This window comes from Mesoplodon mirus, assembly GCF_964341445.2.
Source record: "Mesoplodon mirus genome assembly, chromosome: 16".
Lineage (NCBI taxonomy): Eukaryota > Metazoa > Chordata > Mammalia > Artiodactyla > Ziphiidae > Mesoplodon > Mesoplodon mirus.
The window spans coordinates 1277441-1294131 of NC_138992.1; the positions used below are offsets into that span (position 1 = coordinate 1277441).

At 58.4% G+C, this 16691-nt stretch overlaps 1 protein-coding gene across 2 annotated transcripts; it reads left to right on the forward strand.

Moving 5' to 3' along the window:
- Positions 1 to 1308: 1308 nt before the first annotated feature.
- Positions 1309 to 15195, forward strand: TOP1MT (DNA topoisomerase I mitochondrial; the record flags this gene model as incomplete). Of its 2 annotated transcripts, none has more annotated exons than XM_082601534.1 (12): positions 1309 to 1389; positions 2308 to 2430; positions 2909 to 3093; positions 3746 to 3890; positions 4181 to 4324; positions 4539 to 4724; positions 6577 to 6645; positions 6917 to 7031; positions 7519 to 7646; positions 8117 to 8211; positions 14503 to 14652; positions 15093 to 15195. In XM_082601534.1, 12 exons carry the CDS (start codon positions 1324 to 1326, stop codon positions 15193 to 15195), a joined length of 1509 nt encoding a protein of 502 aa, XP_082457660.1. The 2 variants fall into 2 exon arrangements, with proteins under 2 accessions (XP_082457660.1, XP_082457659.1); XM_082601533.1 differs by having other exon boundaries at positions 1324 to 1389; positions 2906 to 3093.
- Positions 15196 to 16691: the final 1496 nt, after the last annotated feature.

Below are 16691 nucleotides of genomic sequence, written 5' to 3' on the forward strand. Positions count from 1 at the left end.
AGGAGAAGGAGAGCCCAGGCGGTGTGAAGTGGACGCAGCTGGAGCACAGAGGCCCGTGGTTCGCACCCCCGTATGAGCCGCTTCCTGAGGGAGTTTGCTTCTACTACGATGGTGAGGACTACATGGGTGGCTCGAGTGACTGTGGCCAGGGACCTGCTTCTGCACCTGGTAACTGGCGGCCACCCAGGCCTGCTCCGTTGGTGGCTCTCCCGTCAGGGTCTGGGCTGACCCGTGCACCTGGGAGACACTGGCCCTTTGCTCAGGAGCCAGGCCAGGCTGCTTCCAAGCCTGCAGTTCAGAGGCTCCCTGAGACATCAGGGGGCCCCTGCCCATCTGCAGCCTGGCCTGGCTCAGAACTCCTGTGCTTTGGGGGGCGGGGGCTGCACATCCAGCGCCCGGTGACCCAGGTGGTGTCCTTGAACTCGCCCAGCTTGGTTCTGCCACCCCTGCCTTCCTGCTGTGCTGGCATGGCCCACGTGGGCTTGCATCCAGAAGGACCTTCTGGGTGAGGGCCTGAGTCTCTGGGTCCCTGGGTGTTTGCAGCGGGCCGCCTGCGGGCTCCCAGCTGTTACCGTGGGCGCGTGCTGACTGGCCCGGCCCCTCACTGCCCCTCCGCTGGCCTCTGGCCCTCTTTCTCTCCACCCCTCTGGTTAGGAGCGTCTGCTTAGTTGTTTTTTTTTGTTTGTTTATTCTTTTGGCTGCGTTGCTGCATGTGGGCTTTTCTCTAGTTGCAGCAAGTGGGGCTTCTCTTATTGCAGAGCATGGACTCTAGGCGCGTGGGCTTCAGTAGTTGCAGCGCGTGGGCTCTAGAGCGCAGGCTCAGTAGTTGTGGCGCACGGGCTTAGCTGCTCCGTGGCACGTGGGATCTTCTCGGACCGGGGCTCGAACTCGTGTCCCCTGCATCGGCAGGCGGACTTTCAATCACTGCGCCACCAGGGAAGCCCCTTCTTGTGTTTTTCAACTGTAAATTTTCATGTAAGCGTAGCAGCAAAATAAATCATTAAAACAGTATAAACGTGAGCAATTCTGGCCATTGACACCTTCTACAAAGGCCTGGCCTGTGCTCCAGGATGCTTACAGCCACACCTGTGCACGGGTGTGGTTGTCTTCTTAAATTTAGAGCCTTCTCCTGAACTAAAAGAAGTCAGCTATGTTACGATACAATACAACGTGTGTAACCAAGCGTGACTTAAGGAGCAGGATGTTGTGGGCCGGAGGGTGGGGCAGGGTCGGCTCCCTAAACCAGTGTATCTTCCGGCGTCTCCAGGGAAGCCCATGAAGTTGAGCTTAGCAGCTGAGGAGGTTGCCACGTTTTATGGGAAAATGCTGGATCACGAATATACAACAAAAGAAGTTTTCCAAAACAACTTCTTTAGCGACTGGCGGAAGGTACGTGCTGCGCGGCCGCGGTCTCTGGGTGTCGGCCTGCTGCGGTCAGACGCTTGCCCACCCTCGCTTCTCTCCAGTGGCTGGAAGGCCAGGCAGAGCCAGGCTTGGAATCTCCAGGAAAGGGAGGTGGCGGGGTGCCAGGAGTGGCATTTTCTGGCCCCCGGGAAACAGAGATACTCGTTGGCAAGCTATCTGAATATAAGGTGCTACTTGTTTTTTCTTTTCTCATTGAAAAAAAAACTGGGTTCTGTGTGCGTCTGCACTCATCTTGGCTACACCTGTGGACTCCGCCCGGAGAAAGCGCACCCCAGACCCCCTTCCAGCTGCTTTGGGCAGGACACCAGCGCCGCGTGTGTCCCCTTCCCGGCTGGCGGGCACCTGGGTTCTGCCACAGGGTGTGGTGCGGCCTCACACCTACCTCTGCAGGGACCTGGGGGTTGGTGGGGCTGCGGGCTGTGTGTGTGTGGCTGGACTGGGGACCGCCAAGCACGTGTGTGTTCCCACCGCGCGTGGGGCGGTGGCCGACTCCCCTGGTGGTGAGTGAGGGGCCCCCTACTGCCATGCGCAGCCCACGCGGCAGCCAGAGGGGGCAGTTCTTCAGGTGCGGCCACAGGGCCCAGCTCAGAAGGCCATTAGGAGGAAGCACCGGGGCCTCAGCTCTCCATCCGGCCACCTGCACACCTGGGCCACCTGCACACCTGGGCCACCGGCCTGAAAAGGCTCTGCTTAGGGGACAACTGCAGAGGCTGCTGGTCGGGGTGGCCTTGGCGTCTTTGCCCAGAGTCTGCTCCTCCTGCTTCTGGGATGTCACCATTCCCTGTGGAGTGGGACCCCTGCCGTGGTGGGGGAGGGTCCCCACTGCCCCTGTGACTGTTGCCTGTGTTGGATGTTGAGAACGCATGTCTGATTTTGGGGCAGGAGATGACAGCAGAAGAGAGGAAAGTAATCAAGCACCTGGACAAATGTGACTTCACGGAGATCCACAGATACTTTGTGGAGAAGACCGCCGCCCGGAAGGCCCTGTCCAAGGAGGAGAAGCAGGTCGGGCTGCTCTGGGGCTCAGTCTGGCTTGGGCCCCTGGGGCCTTGCGTGGGAGGCTGCTGGTATGCAGAAGACGACCCCTTCCTCTCACAAACGCCGTTCCTGTGTGATTCTTCTAGACGAGCCCCCGACAGGGTGTGCTGAAGGGGCCTCTGATTCTGCTCCGTTATTCTCAGACACTTTTGAGTTAACATGGCCCCTAGACGCGTTTAACCGTGCTCTGCCCACCCGGAGCACGGGGGACAGTGGCCCCGCCGTGTGAGTTAGTGACTCCGTAGTTCATGCTCCGTGGTGACGGTGGACCAGCACAGCTGCAGCCGGGAGCCGGGGGCGGCCGCCTGCCTCGCTGGGCCTCCCGCGCTCCTCCCGCAGCAGGGAAGGGGCTCTGGCGAGTGTCGTGCACCCGGCAGACGTGGGCACCGGGCTCGTCCTGTTTCTTCACCCCTGACGCCTACACGCTATTCTGTGAACGCAGAAGCTCAAAGAAGAGGCGGAAAAACTTCAGCAAGAGTTTGGCTACTGTATCTTAGACGGGCACCGAGAGAAGATAGGCAATTTCAAGACCGAGCCCCCTGGGTTGTTCCGGGGCCGCGGCGACCACCCCAAGATGGGGATGCTGAAGAGGAGGGTCCTGCCGGAGGACGTGACCATCAACTGCAGCAGGTGTGCGCGGGGCGGGGGTGGTGGGGGTCGGTCCCGCCTCTCACCCAGGGGAGTGGGGCCCGATGTGGGGCGTGTCTCCGCCACTCCAGGCTCTGTGGGCCGGGTGGGCGGGCACCTTCCCCGCAGATGGACGCTCTGCGGCGGCCCACGTGCCGTTTGCTGAACCAGCCCGTGTCACTCTGCCTCCTGCTTGAGGTTTCACTCCACCAAGAAGGCGTGTCCGTGTCCTTCCAACACAGTTTTCCAGAGTTCAGGTGGTCGAGATGGTCTAGTAACACGTGAGCGTTTGGGACTCCGGGCCACGCTCCAGCAGGAGCTTCGGTCCCTCCGCTGCGTGGACCACGGCCGAGCCGGGTCGGCAGAGGCGTCCTGGCAGCCTGGGCCCATCAGGCGCCCGGCGGCGGCTTGTGTCCCATGGAGCTGCTGAGCTGGCAGCGTGTGTGGCCTCGGGGGTGGCCGTCCCGGTTCACGTGTGGTGGTAGCTCTGAGTGAGCCCCTCACGTGCCTGGCGACACAGAGGCCGCGACGCGAGGGCGTGGCCTGGGCGAGGAGGCACCTGCGGCGCCAGCGCAGTCGCAGGAGGCGGCGTTTGGCCCGTGTCTCAGGGAGCAGGGTCTTGCATCGTCGGGTTTGGGTCACTCTCCTGCTGCAGGGACTCCGAAGTACCCGAGCCTCCGGTAGGTCACCGGTGGAAGGAGGTGCGGTGCGACCGCACGGTCACGTGGCTGGCGGCGTGGACAGAGAACGTGCAGAACTCCACCAAGTACGTCATGCTGAACCCCAGCTCCAAGCTGAAGGTGAGCCGGCTCTGACCCGCTGCCCCCGGCTGGGCCCGGGCCGCTTTGGCAGGGGGTCCCTGAGGTCACGGGCACTCGCAGGCCGGTTTTGAAGTGATATCGTGTCCAGCGGCCATTTGTCTTAAAAAACAAGGTATTTAGGCTTACGCTCTCTTTAAATTTCGCTGAGTTTGGAGTCTGCTCCCCGGCCCTGAGCCGAGCAGGTGAGAGCGGCCTGGGAGGAGAGTGGGCGGTTTCCTGTCTGAAGGGATCCCCGGGGTTTCCTCTGCTACTTTTGCTCCCTTCGTCAGGGGGAGAGGGACTGGGAGAAGTACGAAGTGGCTCGGCGCCTGAAAGGAGTTGTGGGCGAGATCCGTTCTCAGTACCAGGCCGACTGGAAGTCCCGAGAAATGAAGGCGAGACAACGCGCCGTGGCCCTTTATTTCATCGACAAGGTGTGGATGGTTCCAGGCTTCCCCACCTGCTGTTCACAGACGCTCCAGTCGGTCGCAAAGACCTGGTTGCACGGGCAGCTGGGGGAACCGCGGGGCTCGTGTGTCCTGAGCCGGAGCCTCGGGCAGGTGGAGGGGTGGGTGTGTGCCTGAGGGGGCGTGTCCGTCTGTGCCCCTGTGTGTGTGCACCACGTCCTGATGGGCCCCGTCCGCTCAGCTGGCGCTGCGAGCCGGGCACGAGAAGGAGGAGGGCGAGTCGGCTGACACGGTGGGCTGCTGCTCGCTCCGTGTGGAACATGTCCAGCTGCACCCAGAGGCCGACGGCTGCCCGTACGTCGTGGAATTCGACTTCCTGGGAAAGGACTCGATCCGCTACTACAACAAAGTGCCGGTGGAGAAGCCGGTGAGTGCCTGGTGTGGGCGGTGGCTCGTGCCCCACGCTCGCCCCTGAGATCTGGGCGCTCTCTTTCAGGGAGCATCAGAGGAAGGCACAGGGCCACGAGGCCCATTTGCCTGTCCCGTCAGGCTTGGTGGCAAGGCCAAACGCCCGTAGGCTGAACTGGACCTGCCCTCCAAGGTGCCAGTGCCGCCACTGCTCTTCTGGTGGGTTAGGGTGGCATTCTAGAGGCCAGGATTCCGAGGGCAGGGTGTTGGCAGGGCCGTGCGCCCTCTGCGGCTCTGGAGAGAAACCTTCCAGGCCCCCTGGCGTCTGGAGGTGCCCGTGCATCCTGGCGCGTTGGCTCGAGGCTGCAGCAGTTCAGCTCCGCCTCCGTGGTCCCCGCGCGTCTGTCTCTCTTCTTGGGAGGACACGGTCCTGTTGGAGTTGCCCCCCACCAACTGTGACCTCGTCTGGACTCATTGCATCTGCAAAGACCCTATTTCTGAAAAAGGTCACGTTTTGAAGTTTTGGGAAGGACGTGAATTTGTGGGGGACGCTGTTCACCCCAAGGCGCCTGGGAAGGGTCTTCTGGCCGCTGGGCGTGCAGCTCGCTGCAGTCTCTCTGGCGGTGTCCCGGGTCTCCCCTCTGTGAATGGTGAGGTTCAGGGCTTGAGCCTGCTGGCTGACCGCCGCGCCCACGGCGCCTGGCCTCGCACCTGCCGATGGAGGGACGGATGGAGTCGGGGGGGCCCGGGGGGTGAAGTCTCTGGTTTGCAGAGGGCTCTGAAGGGAAATCAGGATTTCCACTCCTTCTGGAGTGATGAGCCCTAGAGTGTCAGTCACCCTGGCCTCCGTCTGCGTGGGCCCCGTGTCATAGCAAGGAGAGCAGATCCAACACTGCCCACCTGCAACTTACACACAGACATGGCTGCCCGAACACAGAACGGGAGGCCTGGGGAGACCGTCGAGGGTGACAGAGAAACACCCACTCGGGAGGGGCTGCACGGCGTGCCCAGGCATCTGAAATCTGTTCCAGGGCATGAGTTGGTGGGGAGCACAGGTGAGGAAAGGGAGAGGCTTTCCTTGGGGCAGGAGAAGGGGTTTTAGTAACAGAAGATAACCACCACATATCTCAGTTCGGGCCACTCTGATGAGGCACCTGGCCTGGGCACCTCATTAACAGTGCTTCCACCTCCTGGTCTGGAGGCTGGAGTCGGGAGCTGTGAGCCGGTGAGGCCCCTTCCTGGCGTGGCCATGCTTTCTCACTGTCCTCACGTGGCAGAGGGTGAGGGAGCACTGGGGCCACTTTCCTAAGGCACAGACCCAGTCAGGAGTCGGGGGACTTGGGGGCCGTGGTGCCGAGAGTGGGGGATGTTCCGGTCACTCTGGAGCTGGGCACCTGGTGTCCAGCCCCGTGGGGCACACGCAGAGCTGCATGGAGAGACAGGCCCAGGCCGACACGAGCCGGGAGGACGTTTGCGCTCCCTTAGAAGGACAGAAAGGAAAGTGAGGGTGGAGGGAAATTGGACAAAGGGACCTTGAAGGTCCTCTGAGGCGCTGTGGTGTCGGGCGAGTCTGACTGTGGACGTGGGGTCACCTGGAGGGACCCGGCGTGGGAGACAGAGGAAGAAGCCAGGGTGTGCGTTGTGAGGGGCCGTGCCAGCCTCGCGATGGACAGCAGCCTGGACACGTGGCGCGTGACCCTGCGGTGGTGCTGACTGCTTCCTGGGAGAAACCCAGTCTGCTGGTCTCCCAGTTCTGTCGCACAGCTGGCCCTTCGGGCCCCTCGTTTACCTCCATCTCCTTGGCCCCAGGAGGCTTTTTCCTGCCCGGGGCACGAGGGGGTCTTTGTAAAGGCTTCTTCTCTCTGCCACAGGTGTACGAGAATCTGCAGCTGTTTATGGAGAACAAAGGCCCCGGGGACGAGCTCTTTGACAGACTGACCGTAAGCCTGGGGCACTCAGAGCAGTGCTGATGGGGTGACACAGGGCTGCAGCGCAGCTCGGCCTGTCTGCGTCCAGAAGGGCCAGGCTGACGCCACGGGGCGAGCGTGAGCGCCGACTGGCGTGTTCTCCTGCACGAGAAGGCTGAGGCCATCTGTCTAACCACCAGCTTCCTTCCACCCAGAGGTGTGGGGCAGGGGGCTGGGAAGAGAGCTGTGAAACTGTCCACAAAGGAGACCACGTTTTGAGACCCACCTCCTTCCTCGTGTTCAGACCGCCAGTCTGAACAAGCACCTGCAGGACCTGATGGATGGCCTGACGGCCAAGGTGTTCCGGACCTGCAACGCCAGCCTCACCCTGCAGGGCCAGCTGAGAGTGCTGACCAGAGGTGAGAGTCCCTGGTGTGGGGACAGGGCGCCCACTTGTGGGCTGGTGCCCGGCTGCTGGGTTGGTACGGGATGCCTCGTGGCCGGTGTCCAGGGCAGAGTGGAGCTCCCCTGGCCCGCAGGGACGGGTCAGGGATGTGTGTGGGTCCCCAGGCCAAGCCATCCCTGCAGGGCCACCCGCACGGTTAGGCCCGCTGCCCAGTCTCCGCATCTGCTCCTCCGCAGAGTTGGTTTTGAAGCGCCCGTCCAGCTCTGCGTGTCCCCCACTGTGTGCGGGAACCCTCTTCCTGCCACTCCCACCCCCAGCGGGGGCTCCTGGACGTGGGCCCGATGCTCTCGGGGGGGCTCTGGGGAGGCCTCTTCTCTGCCTCTGTGGTGAGGCCCTTGGACTAGGTGCGGAGCCTGAGTCCTGTCCTGTGAGCTCCTTCCTTGGGCGGCAGCGGCTGTTGTCCGGTGGCTGCTGCTGTGTAACAGACTCCTGTTTTCTAGCTGAAGACAGTGTAGCCGCTAAGATCCTGTCTTACAACCGAGCAAATCGGGCCGTTGCCGTTCTCTGCAACCATCAGCGGGCAACTCCCAAGACCTTCGAGAAGTCGATGCAGACTCTTCGGTCGAAGGTGCGCGGCGGGCACGGCGGGAGGGCCTCTGGGGGCGACTGTGCGGCTCTCCTCCTCTCCCCTCCCTGGGACCGCACGGCCCTCGGAGGTGCTTGGGCAAATCAGGGCTGCCCGGGGCCAGGTGCTGGCCAGGAGGGGAGAACCGGCTAAGGGAGGGCCAGAGGCTGTCCTGCGCGGCCTTCTGGTGTGGAAGGGCCTCTAGCCCAGGAGGGAGGTCAGCAGAGCACGGGGCCGGGTCTGGCTGGAGCAGGTGGTATGTCTGGGGCCTCTTGGCCTCACCCTGCCCCCTGGCCACAGAGTGACCAGTCAGGGCCAGTGCTCCGGCACCCTGACTGGGCAGACGGGTACCCAGGGGACCCGGTCAGCTGGGCCCTTTCAGGGCGTAGGGCCTGCAGGCTGTGGACGGTGATCCCTGGGGCTGGACTGGGGTGGGCAGGAGCAGCCCTGACTGGGCCCCTCTTCTTTTGCAGATTGAGGCAAAGAAGCAGCAGGTGGCCGAGGCCAAGGCAGAGCTGAAGAAGGCAGAGGCCGACCACCAATCCAGAGGGGACGGCAGGTCCAAGAGGCGAGTGTCCGGAGGCCCCAGCCCATCCGAGTCACGGGGTTGCCAGTGAACCTGCTTTTCTCTTCACCAGTTCTCTGCTTTTCTTTCCGATCGTATTTTCTGATTCAAACAATACAAACTATATTTGCGCCAAAAGGTGAAGCAGTGCAGAAGTGCAGGAGGAGAAACGCCTGTACTCGGGCACCCGAGCTCCGGGCCGCGTGGTTCTCTCCTTCAGAGGCTCTCGGCTCTTGACTGCGGGCGAGCGGTTCCGGCTGGTTCACAGAGCTGCGCAGCCATCGTCACCGTGCATTTTAGAGCGTTTCCATCACTGCAAACAAACCCCCTCCCCTCCCCCAGCCCCTGGACATTCGCACAAATGGAATCCCACCATCTGTGGACCTTGTCTGGCTTTTTTTGTTTAGCGTAATGTTGCTGAGGTCCAGCTGCCTTGTAGCCCGTCAGTGCTTCAATCGCCGAATATTCCGTGTGTGGCCAGACCACGTTTTACCGTCCATGTGTCTGGACGTTTGGGTGTTTGCACTTTGTGACTTTTGTCGTAGAATTGTTGGATTGCTCTGTAGCGCCAAGGTTTAGCATTTTAAGAAAGCGCCACCTGTTGTCCATCGTGCTCACGTTCTCACCAGCCGTGCGCTGGGTCCCAGTTTCTCCACATCCTCGCTGGACTTTTCTCATCTTCCCTCTTTTTGGTTACAGTCCAGCGGGTGTGGGTTCGGTTTGCATTTCCCCGATGGCTAACGATGTGTGAGGATCTTTTCTCTGCTTATTGGGCATTTGTGTGTGGTCTTTGGAGAAATGTCTGTTCCATCCTTTTTCCGTTTTTCAGTTGAGTTCTTTGGTTTTTTTTACTGTTGAGTTATAAGAGCTCATAATTCACTCCAGATACGAGTACCTTTTCAAATATATGATTTTTTTTTTTTTTGGCCGTGCCACGTGGCACGCGGAACTTCCCCAACCAGGCATCGAACCTGCGCCCCCTGCAGTGGAAGCGTGGAGTCTTAACCACTGGACCACCAGGGAAGTCCTCAAATACATGATTTGAAAAGACTTTCTCCCATTCTGTGTGTTGTCTTTTTACTTTCTTGGTAGTATGCTTTGAAGAACAAAAATCTTGATAAGTCTAGTTTTCATTGCTTATTCTTTAGGTATCATGTCTAATAAGGCTTTGCCTGACCCGAGGTCATAAAGATGCATTTCTAGGTTTTCTTATAAGAGTTTTGTAGTTTTAATATTTACATTTAGGTAGTTGATCCATTTTGAGTTATTTTTTGTAGATGGTGTGAGGTAAGGATTCAACTTCATTTTTTCTCATGTGGACACCCAGTTTTCCCAGCACCACTCCCACCAGCTGAATGGTCTTGACACCTTGTGGAAGATCAGCTGATGGCAGGTGTTTCTGGGCTCCGTTCTGTTCACGTTCATCGGTCTGTCTGTCTTCCTGCCAGTACCACTCAGTCTTGATTCCTGTAAGTTTGAAATCAGGAAGTGTGAGCTCCAATTTGGTTTTCTCATTAAAGATTGTTTTGGCTATTCAGGGTCCCTTGAAGTTCCATATGAATTTTAGGGTTGCCTGGTCAGTTTCTGCAGGGAAGTCGGCCTGGGTTTTGATTGGGATGCGTTGACGCTGTAGGTCAATTTGGGAAGTACTGCCTTCTTAACAAGGCCAAGCCTTCCAACCTGTGAACACTGGGATGTCTTTTCAGATGCTCGTTCTTCTTTCATTTCTTTTAGCAAAGTTTTGGAGGACAAGTTTTGCACTTTTGGGGGTTAAGTTTATTTGAAAGTGTTCTATTTTCGTTGCTGTTGTAAATGGAATTGTTTTCTTAGTTACACTTTTGGGTTGTTCATTGCTAGCTTTGTTGCATGTCCCCGAGCCCACCCACAGGTTCAGTGATTCACCAGGAGGACTCCCAGGACTCAGCATTGAGCTGAGATTCCTCACAGTGATAGGACACACGGACGGTTCTCAGGCCCTCGGGCTGTGCACACGACTCATTCCCACTCCCTGGGCTCAGCCGGTGCTTCCGCCTCCTCCCCAGGGACCAGGATCTCAGGAGTGTTCCCCCTTGTTGTTGCAAAATCATGTTCGTGGTCAGTCGTCATAACTGCATTGCTTTCTTTCCCAGACCTTTCATCTGGGTTTTGTGCACAAGGGGCAGGTGTTGCCACAGAGAGACGTTTGTATGCATCTGGGCCAGAAAGACACACCACATCCAGGTGCTGGCGGGACGGACTCTGGATTTTTCACAGAGGTTCTCATGTTTATGTAATGTCCACGTGTGTACGGCTGTATCCTCCTGCTGATCCGGTGAGCAGCAGAGACAAGATGGGCTGCATCTGGGGGTCCACCTGCCCCACTGGGCTGTGTGCCGGGGCAGCCCCCTCCCCTGCTACAGGCTGCCCTCACCTGGAGAGTCTCAGGTGGAGCGCCGAGGCATCCCTGGGGCAGCTGTCCCTGTGATGTGCCCCCCCTGCCCCCCGCTGGCACACGTGCAGGATCCACAGCCTGGGTCGCGGGCAGTCTCTGCATCAGAGACACACGGCCCAGTGCACTTGATTTCTGACTGCCCTGCCAGAAAAACGGGCCTTTTCCTGGGGGCATCTGCAGGTGACCCCAAGGTCCAGCCAGCGGCTACGTCTGCATGGTTAGGGTCCCGCGAAGGGGTGTCCCAAATCTGCCACGACCCTGGGGTCTGAGGTCCAGTCCTGGAGCCTCCGTCCCACTTGCTCTCCTGCTGCAGACGGTGCTGGGTTTCTGCCTAGTCAGGCCCAGGCAGCAAGACCCGAGGTTCCCCGCAGACCGGTGGCTTTCCTGCAGCAGCAAAGTGGAGACGCCGCCAAGTCCAAGTCACAAGGCTTCCCTGAGCCCTCAGTCGCTTGTCCATCTGGAGGTTAGAAGTTGATCTGCTCTAAAGGGCACACGTCAGGCCAGAAGGTCACCAGCCTGGGTCCCGTCTCACGAGAGCTCGTTAGAAATCCACCCAGCTCTCCAGACTCCAGGACGTGTCTCCCTCTTGGGACAACCTCCTTCCTCACGTGGGCCCCTTCCCCAGAGATGTCAATCGGCAAACAGAGTAAGAAGGCATCGTTTATGGAGATGTGTTCGCTGCACTCAGAGTTGGAACTCTAACCCTCCCACAGGCTGCAGCACAAGGCTGTTGAGTCCCCTTTACACTTTTCCTGGGCATCCTTTCTGATTGGGATGATTCCTCTGGCATTTATGAAGTTACAGGGATTTTCCTTTTTTTTTTGGCCGTGCCATGCAGTGTGTGGGATCTTAGTTCCCCGACCAGTGGAAGTGCAGAGTCTTAACCACTGGACCGCCAGGGAAGTTCCAGCCATTTTACATTTTAGGTCAGCTTTTTACTCTACGTCCACACGCGGTAGCCACAAAATACAGAGCCATCGCAAGAATTGTACTGTTTTTCTTTTTTTTTTAATATTAATTAATTTATTTGTGCTGCTCCGGGTCTTCGTTGCGGTACACGGGGTCTTCGTTGCGGCCTGCGGACTCTTAGTTGCGGTGCGTGTGCGGGATCTAGTTCCCCGACCAGGGATGGAACCGGGCCCCCTGCAGTTGGGAGCGCGGAGTCTTACCCACTGGACCACCAGGGAAGTCCCTGTCCTGCTGCTTCTTACTGCTAATTTTTCCAAATCCCTAGCAGGTAAACCTTCACAGGGTTAACGTTACAGCTGCCTGGGAAGATCCCAGCTGGAATGGGGGTTGGGGAGGGAGAGGCGAGGGCAGCAGTCTTTTCTAAAACTTGTTCCAGGCTTTTCTGCTTGGAGGGGAGAGCCGTGTAAACTTCTAACATTTTTGGCCCATCCAGAGCTCAATTTTGGGAATTTTTGGGTCCCTTCTCCCACCTGGAGAACAGAAGCCCAGGCATCACCTGAGCTGTATTTCCCCCCCTCACTTCAGCCATGGTGGTCAAAAGCAGCCTGAGGATCCGAGCCCAGTCAGCTGGGGTTGGACCTGTCATCTCCAGGCTCGCCTTCTCACAGCAGACAGCAGCTCTCCTGCTGTTGCACACCGAGCGAGACTCTGGGCCACCCAGGGACCAGGGGGGGCGTGTCCTGCGCCAGCCCTTCGTCCGTCCTTTCCAGAACAGTGTCCTTGCCGTGTTTCATGGGTCACAGTGCTAGCGAATACCCTTTCCCGCTGACTCCCCAGACCACCTGTAGGTTCAGTGATTCCGTAGGACTCACAGGACCCTGCACAGTCACGGCTGTGATTTCGTACAGTGAAAGGTCATGTGGGCACCCTCTGCCTAGCACATGCCAACCTTCTGGACTCCGGAGGGAAGCAGGAGCTCAGCAGGACCTGTACTGTTGGTACACGACTCTGGGCTCCGTGAGCCTCTCTTTTCTTACTGTTTAGGGAGATGGGCGCCCTCCCGACGTCCAGCCTGGTAGGCAGGCCTTCCTTTCCAGGGTTGGTCGGGCCTGCTGTGCTGACTTGTCCTCTGCAGACCACGTGGAAGTAGACTTGATGCGTGTGGGTTGGTCTCACACCCTGCACCCCACTGAACTCACCTGTTAGCCTTAGCAGTTTCTTGGCGGATTCCTTAGGGTTTAAGATCATGTCGTCCTCAAGTAGAGATGGTTTCCGTCTTCCTTTCCAACCGGGATGCCTTTTACTTCTTTTTCTTGCCTGATGCTCTGGCTGGACCCTCCAGCGCGGTGCTGAGGACGGTGACCTGTGTAGACCCCGAGTCTTGTTCTCACCTCACGGGCAGAGCTTTGACTGTTGAGGAGGAAGTCAGCTGTGGGTTTTCTTAGGTGCCTTTATCAGGGTGAGGACGTGCCCTTCTGTTCCTTTTGTCGAGGTTTGTTTTTTCCTGGAAGGTGTTGGATTTTGTCAGATGATTTTTCTGTATCCAGACAATGCTGTGTTGCACTGACTGGATTTTGGGTGTTACATTCTTGCATCCCAGGGATAAACCCTGTTTGGTCATGGTGCAGAATCTCTTTTATACATCCTGGGTTAGGCTTGCTGCTGTTGTGATGAGGATTTTTGCTTCTGTATTTACACTGGATAATGGTGTATGGCTTTCTGGTGGTGTCTTTGGTTCAGTGTCAGGGTGATGCTGGTCTTGGAGGGACATGGGAAGCGGTCTCTCCTCTTCTGCTTTGTGAAAGTTTGTGAAGAGTTGGAGTTAATTCTTCTTTAACCATTTGGTAGAATCCACCAGTGAACGCCTCTGGGCTCGGGCTGTTCTTTTGTGGGAAGTTTTAAAATTGCTGAGTAATCGCTTTGCCTGTGGTCCCTGTCGCGTCAGCACTGGTGGCATGTCTCCCGGGAGCTGGTCTGCCCCACCAGGACACGGTCGTCTGTGGTTTCCCTCATCTTCCTTGTTTCTAGCGGGGTGACCCCTTTTATACGCGGCTGCTGTGGCTGTGAAAGCATGAAAGTTTCCTCAGGTGCAGGCAGGTGCTTTTTAGTCGTGGGGTGTGTGTGTGTGTGTGTGTCCAGCCATTAGACTGAAGGGTATTCATGTTCAGTGAAAAATGAGGCTCCCCAGAGGCAGCTGCTGGGAAGCCTCTTGTGTCTTCCAGGAGGACTCGTGTGTGCCCCCTGCCCCTCCCCTCTTGGTGGCATCAGCAGCCGCCTGCCGTTTGCCGCTGGCACCTTGGCGTTCGGTTGGTGCTCTGGAGGCCACTGTAGAGCGGTGCCCGTGGCTGCGGCCCACCCTTGTGCACAGCCTGGGGACAGACCCCGCCTCACACGCTCCGCTGTGGTGTCTGTCAGGGCCGCTCAGCCTCTGCGGCGTTTCCTCCACCCGCGGTCCTTCCACACGTGTCCAGGTGGGTTCGGAGCTGGAGTTTCTGGAACAAGGACTGGGGTTGAAGTTCACGTGCACATGGATGTCGTGGCTGTGGCTGTCCTGTGCCCTCTGCAGGGTGCCCTGTCTGGCGTCTCAGGAAGGGCATGTGGAGGGTGAAAGGAGGGTCCTGCCTTGATAAATCAGCTTTTCTCTAAAACAGTAGAAATAAGGACTGAGCATCTTTCACAGATGTGAAAAGGCTTTTGTATTTGATTCTGTCCTTTGCCCCCTTTTCTGTTTGCTTGTGGCCTTTGGGTGCTTCCTGTGAAGTCAGGTCTGGGTGGATGGTCCCTGCTTCGTGCCGAGGGTGGTCTTCCTTGTGTTCCAGCCTTCTGGGACTCCCCCAGGAGATGGAGGAGGGCAGTGAGGGGCAGCACGGGCACCCCCATCACTGGGCTCTCCTGGCCTGAGTGGAGCTGGGTGGTGCCAGCGTGGGGGCTTGTGCCCCTCCTTCTCTCGCCAGCTTCCTGGAGAAGAGGGGACGGCTGCTGGAGAGACTGGAGGAGCAGCTCGGGAGACTGAGCACGCAGGCCACGGACAAGGAGGAGAGCAAGCAGGTGGCCCTGGGCACGTCCAAGCTCAACTACCTGGACCCCCGGATCAGTGTTGCCTGGTGCGTGGGCCCAGGCCGCCGTGCCCACTCGTGGCCTCGAGGAGGGGACTGGACCCCTGAGTGGCCCCAGTTCAGTCCCCTGGGCCCGGTGGTCAGCGCAGGTCCTTCCTGTGATGGGACCCGACTGGCTGGTGTGTTTAATGCTGAGTCCTGGGTCACTGGTCCTCTCTGCCCGAGAGCTCTGGGGCCGTGGAAGGCTGGGGTGGGACCCCGAGCTGCATACCAGCCAGAGAGCCCAGCCTGCCCACTGGGGGTGGGGTGGCTGGGTCGCCTGTGTGCGAGCCCCGCTCGGAGGACAGCTGGGCTGCGCTGGGGGACGTGGCCTCCTCCCTGCTGCTCTGGGCTGGTGGCCGTGCTGTGCCCGGGAGGAGCAGGTTGGGTAGCCTGGCCTCCTGACCTCTGTCCCGCTCCTCCCAAGAACCGCGGTCTCCTCTTGGCAGGTGTAAGAGGTTCGGGGTGCCCGTGGAGAAGATCTACAACAAGACACAGAGGGAGAAGTTCGCCTGGGCTCTCGACATGGCCGGCGAAGACTTTGAATTCTGAACGAGCATCTCTGTGTCTCGTCGGAACTTATTTTTTTCCACCATTAAAGCAGATTTGGGGAATTTTGTACAAAGTAGTGTCTTTCGTGTCATCACACAGAAGGTGGCTGCCGCCCGGCTGGGTGCTTTCAAGTGTCCCCTCCGCCATCAGGTGTCCCTTGGCCTGGCTGGGAGCTGGCATGGCTGTGTGCCTGGTCCCAGGCCCTGACTTGGGGAGGGCCCGACTGTCCCGTGAGAGGCCTATGCCTCCCCACTCGCAAACTGCCCCAGCACCGGGCAGGGACCCCCTCAGACACGCTGCACCTGTTCCCTCAACAGATGGGACGGCGGGGCCCGGAGTGCCCATGGAGCCTGTCTCTCCCTGGTGGGTGGGCGGAGTCCACGTGTCCCCGAGGGAGCAGCTGGCAGCACGTGGGGCTGTCCTGAGTTCCGTGCCAGCAGGAGTTGTGGTGTCTGTGCCCTCAGGCTGCCTGGTGCGGCGCACAGGCCCTCAGGGGCTGGTTTCAGAGTCACGGGGAAAGATCTAGGGTGGGTGTGTGGCACTCAGTGGCCAGGGACGTGGGCATGGCTGAGGATGGACGGGAACGTCACTGATGTGGGCTGGGAGGGACGTCCCTGCTGCAGCCAGGCCTGTGGTCTGCCTGCAGGCTCCTGGAGCTGGAGGTGGGTAGGGGCTGGGAGGCGTCTTTTTTCAAATTCTAGGCTGGGGGGCAGATAATTTTTCTTTGTAGTTTATAGGTCTGTGGCTTAAGAGGCATCTCATCTACACCCAGACGAGGTGAAACTCACCAGAGAAGAGCCTTTGGATGGGACTTCCGGGTGCCTTAGGGGCGGGCATGTTTTGTGTGGAAGGAAAAGTAAGTAATCATGGCTACAGCGTGGAGTGTAGGAAACTAAGTGGTCCCAGGTCTGCAAATCCTTGTCATTCCCTGGGGCTCTCTGGGCCCTCACCACTGTCTGCAGTGGATTCCCTGTTTACTGGACCCCACCCACCCGTCTCCCAACTCCTAGTGTGTTTGGGGATCTTCTTTTTGTAGCCTCCTGAAAAAAACTTTCATGGACAGCAGTGAAAAAATTTCAGTTTGCATGTCTGAAAATATTGTCATCCGACTGTCACACTGGACTCACGACTCAATACGTGTAAACTCAACAGGTTGCAAATTATTTTCAGTTGTAACTTTCAAAGCATTGTTCCGTTGTCTTCCGACTTGGGACGTGCTGTTGGGAAGTTCGCCGGGATCTGACTCCCAGTGCTCCATGGGATCTGCTGTCTGGCCTGCCCACTCTAAGGTCTGCATCACTGATACTCTTGTGTTCTCCACGTTGAGACTCGGCATCAGTTTTCCTTTGTTGTCTGTGGAGGGTACTGGGAGGTGCTTTTGCTCTGGTGATTCATGTCTCTTAGTTCTGGGAGAAAACATTATTTCTCTGATAATTTCATCCTCACCATTTTGTTTCCTTTTCTTCCCCCTAGAACTCCTGTTAGTCTTAATCTTT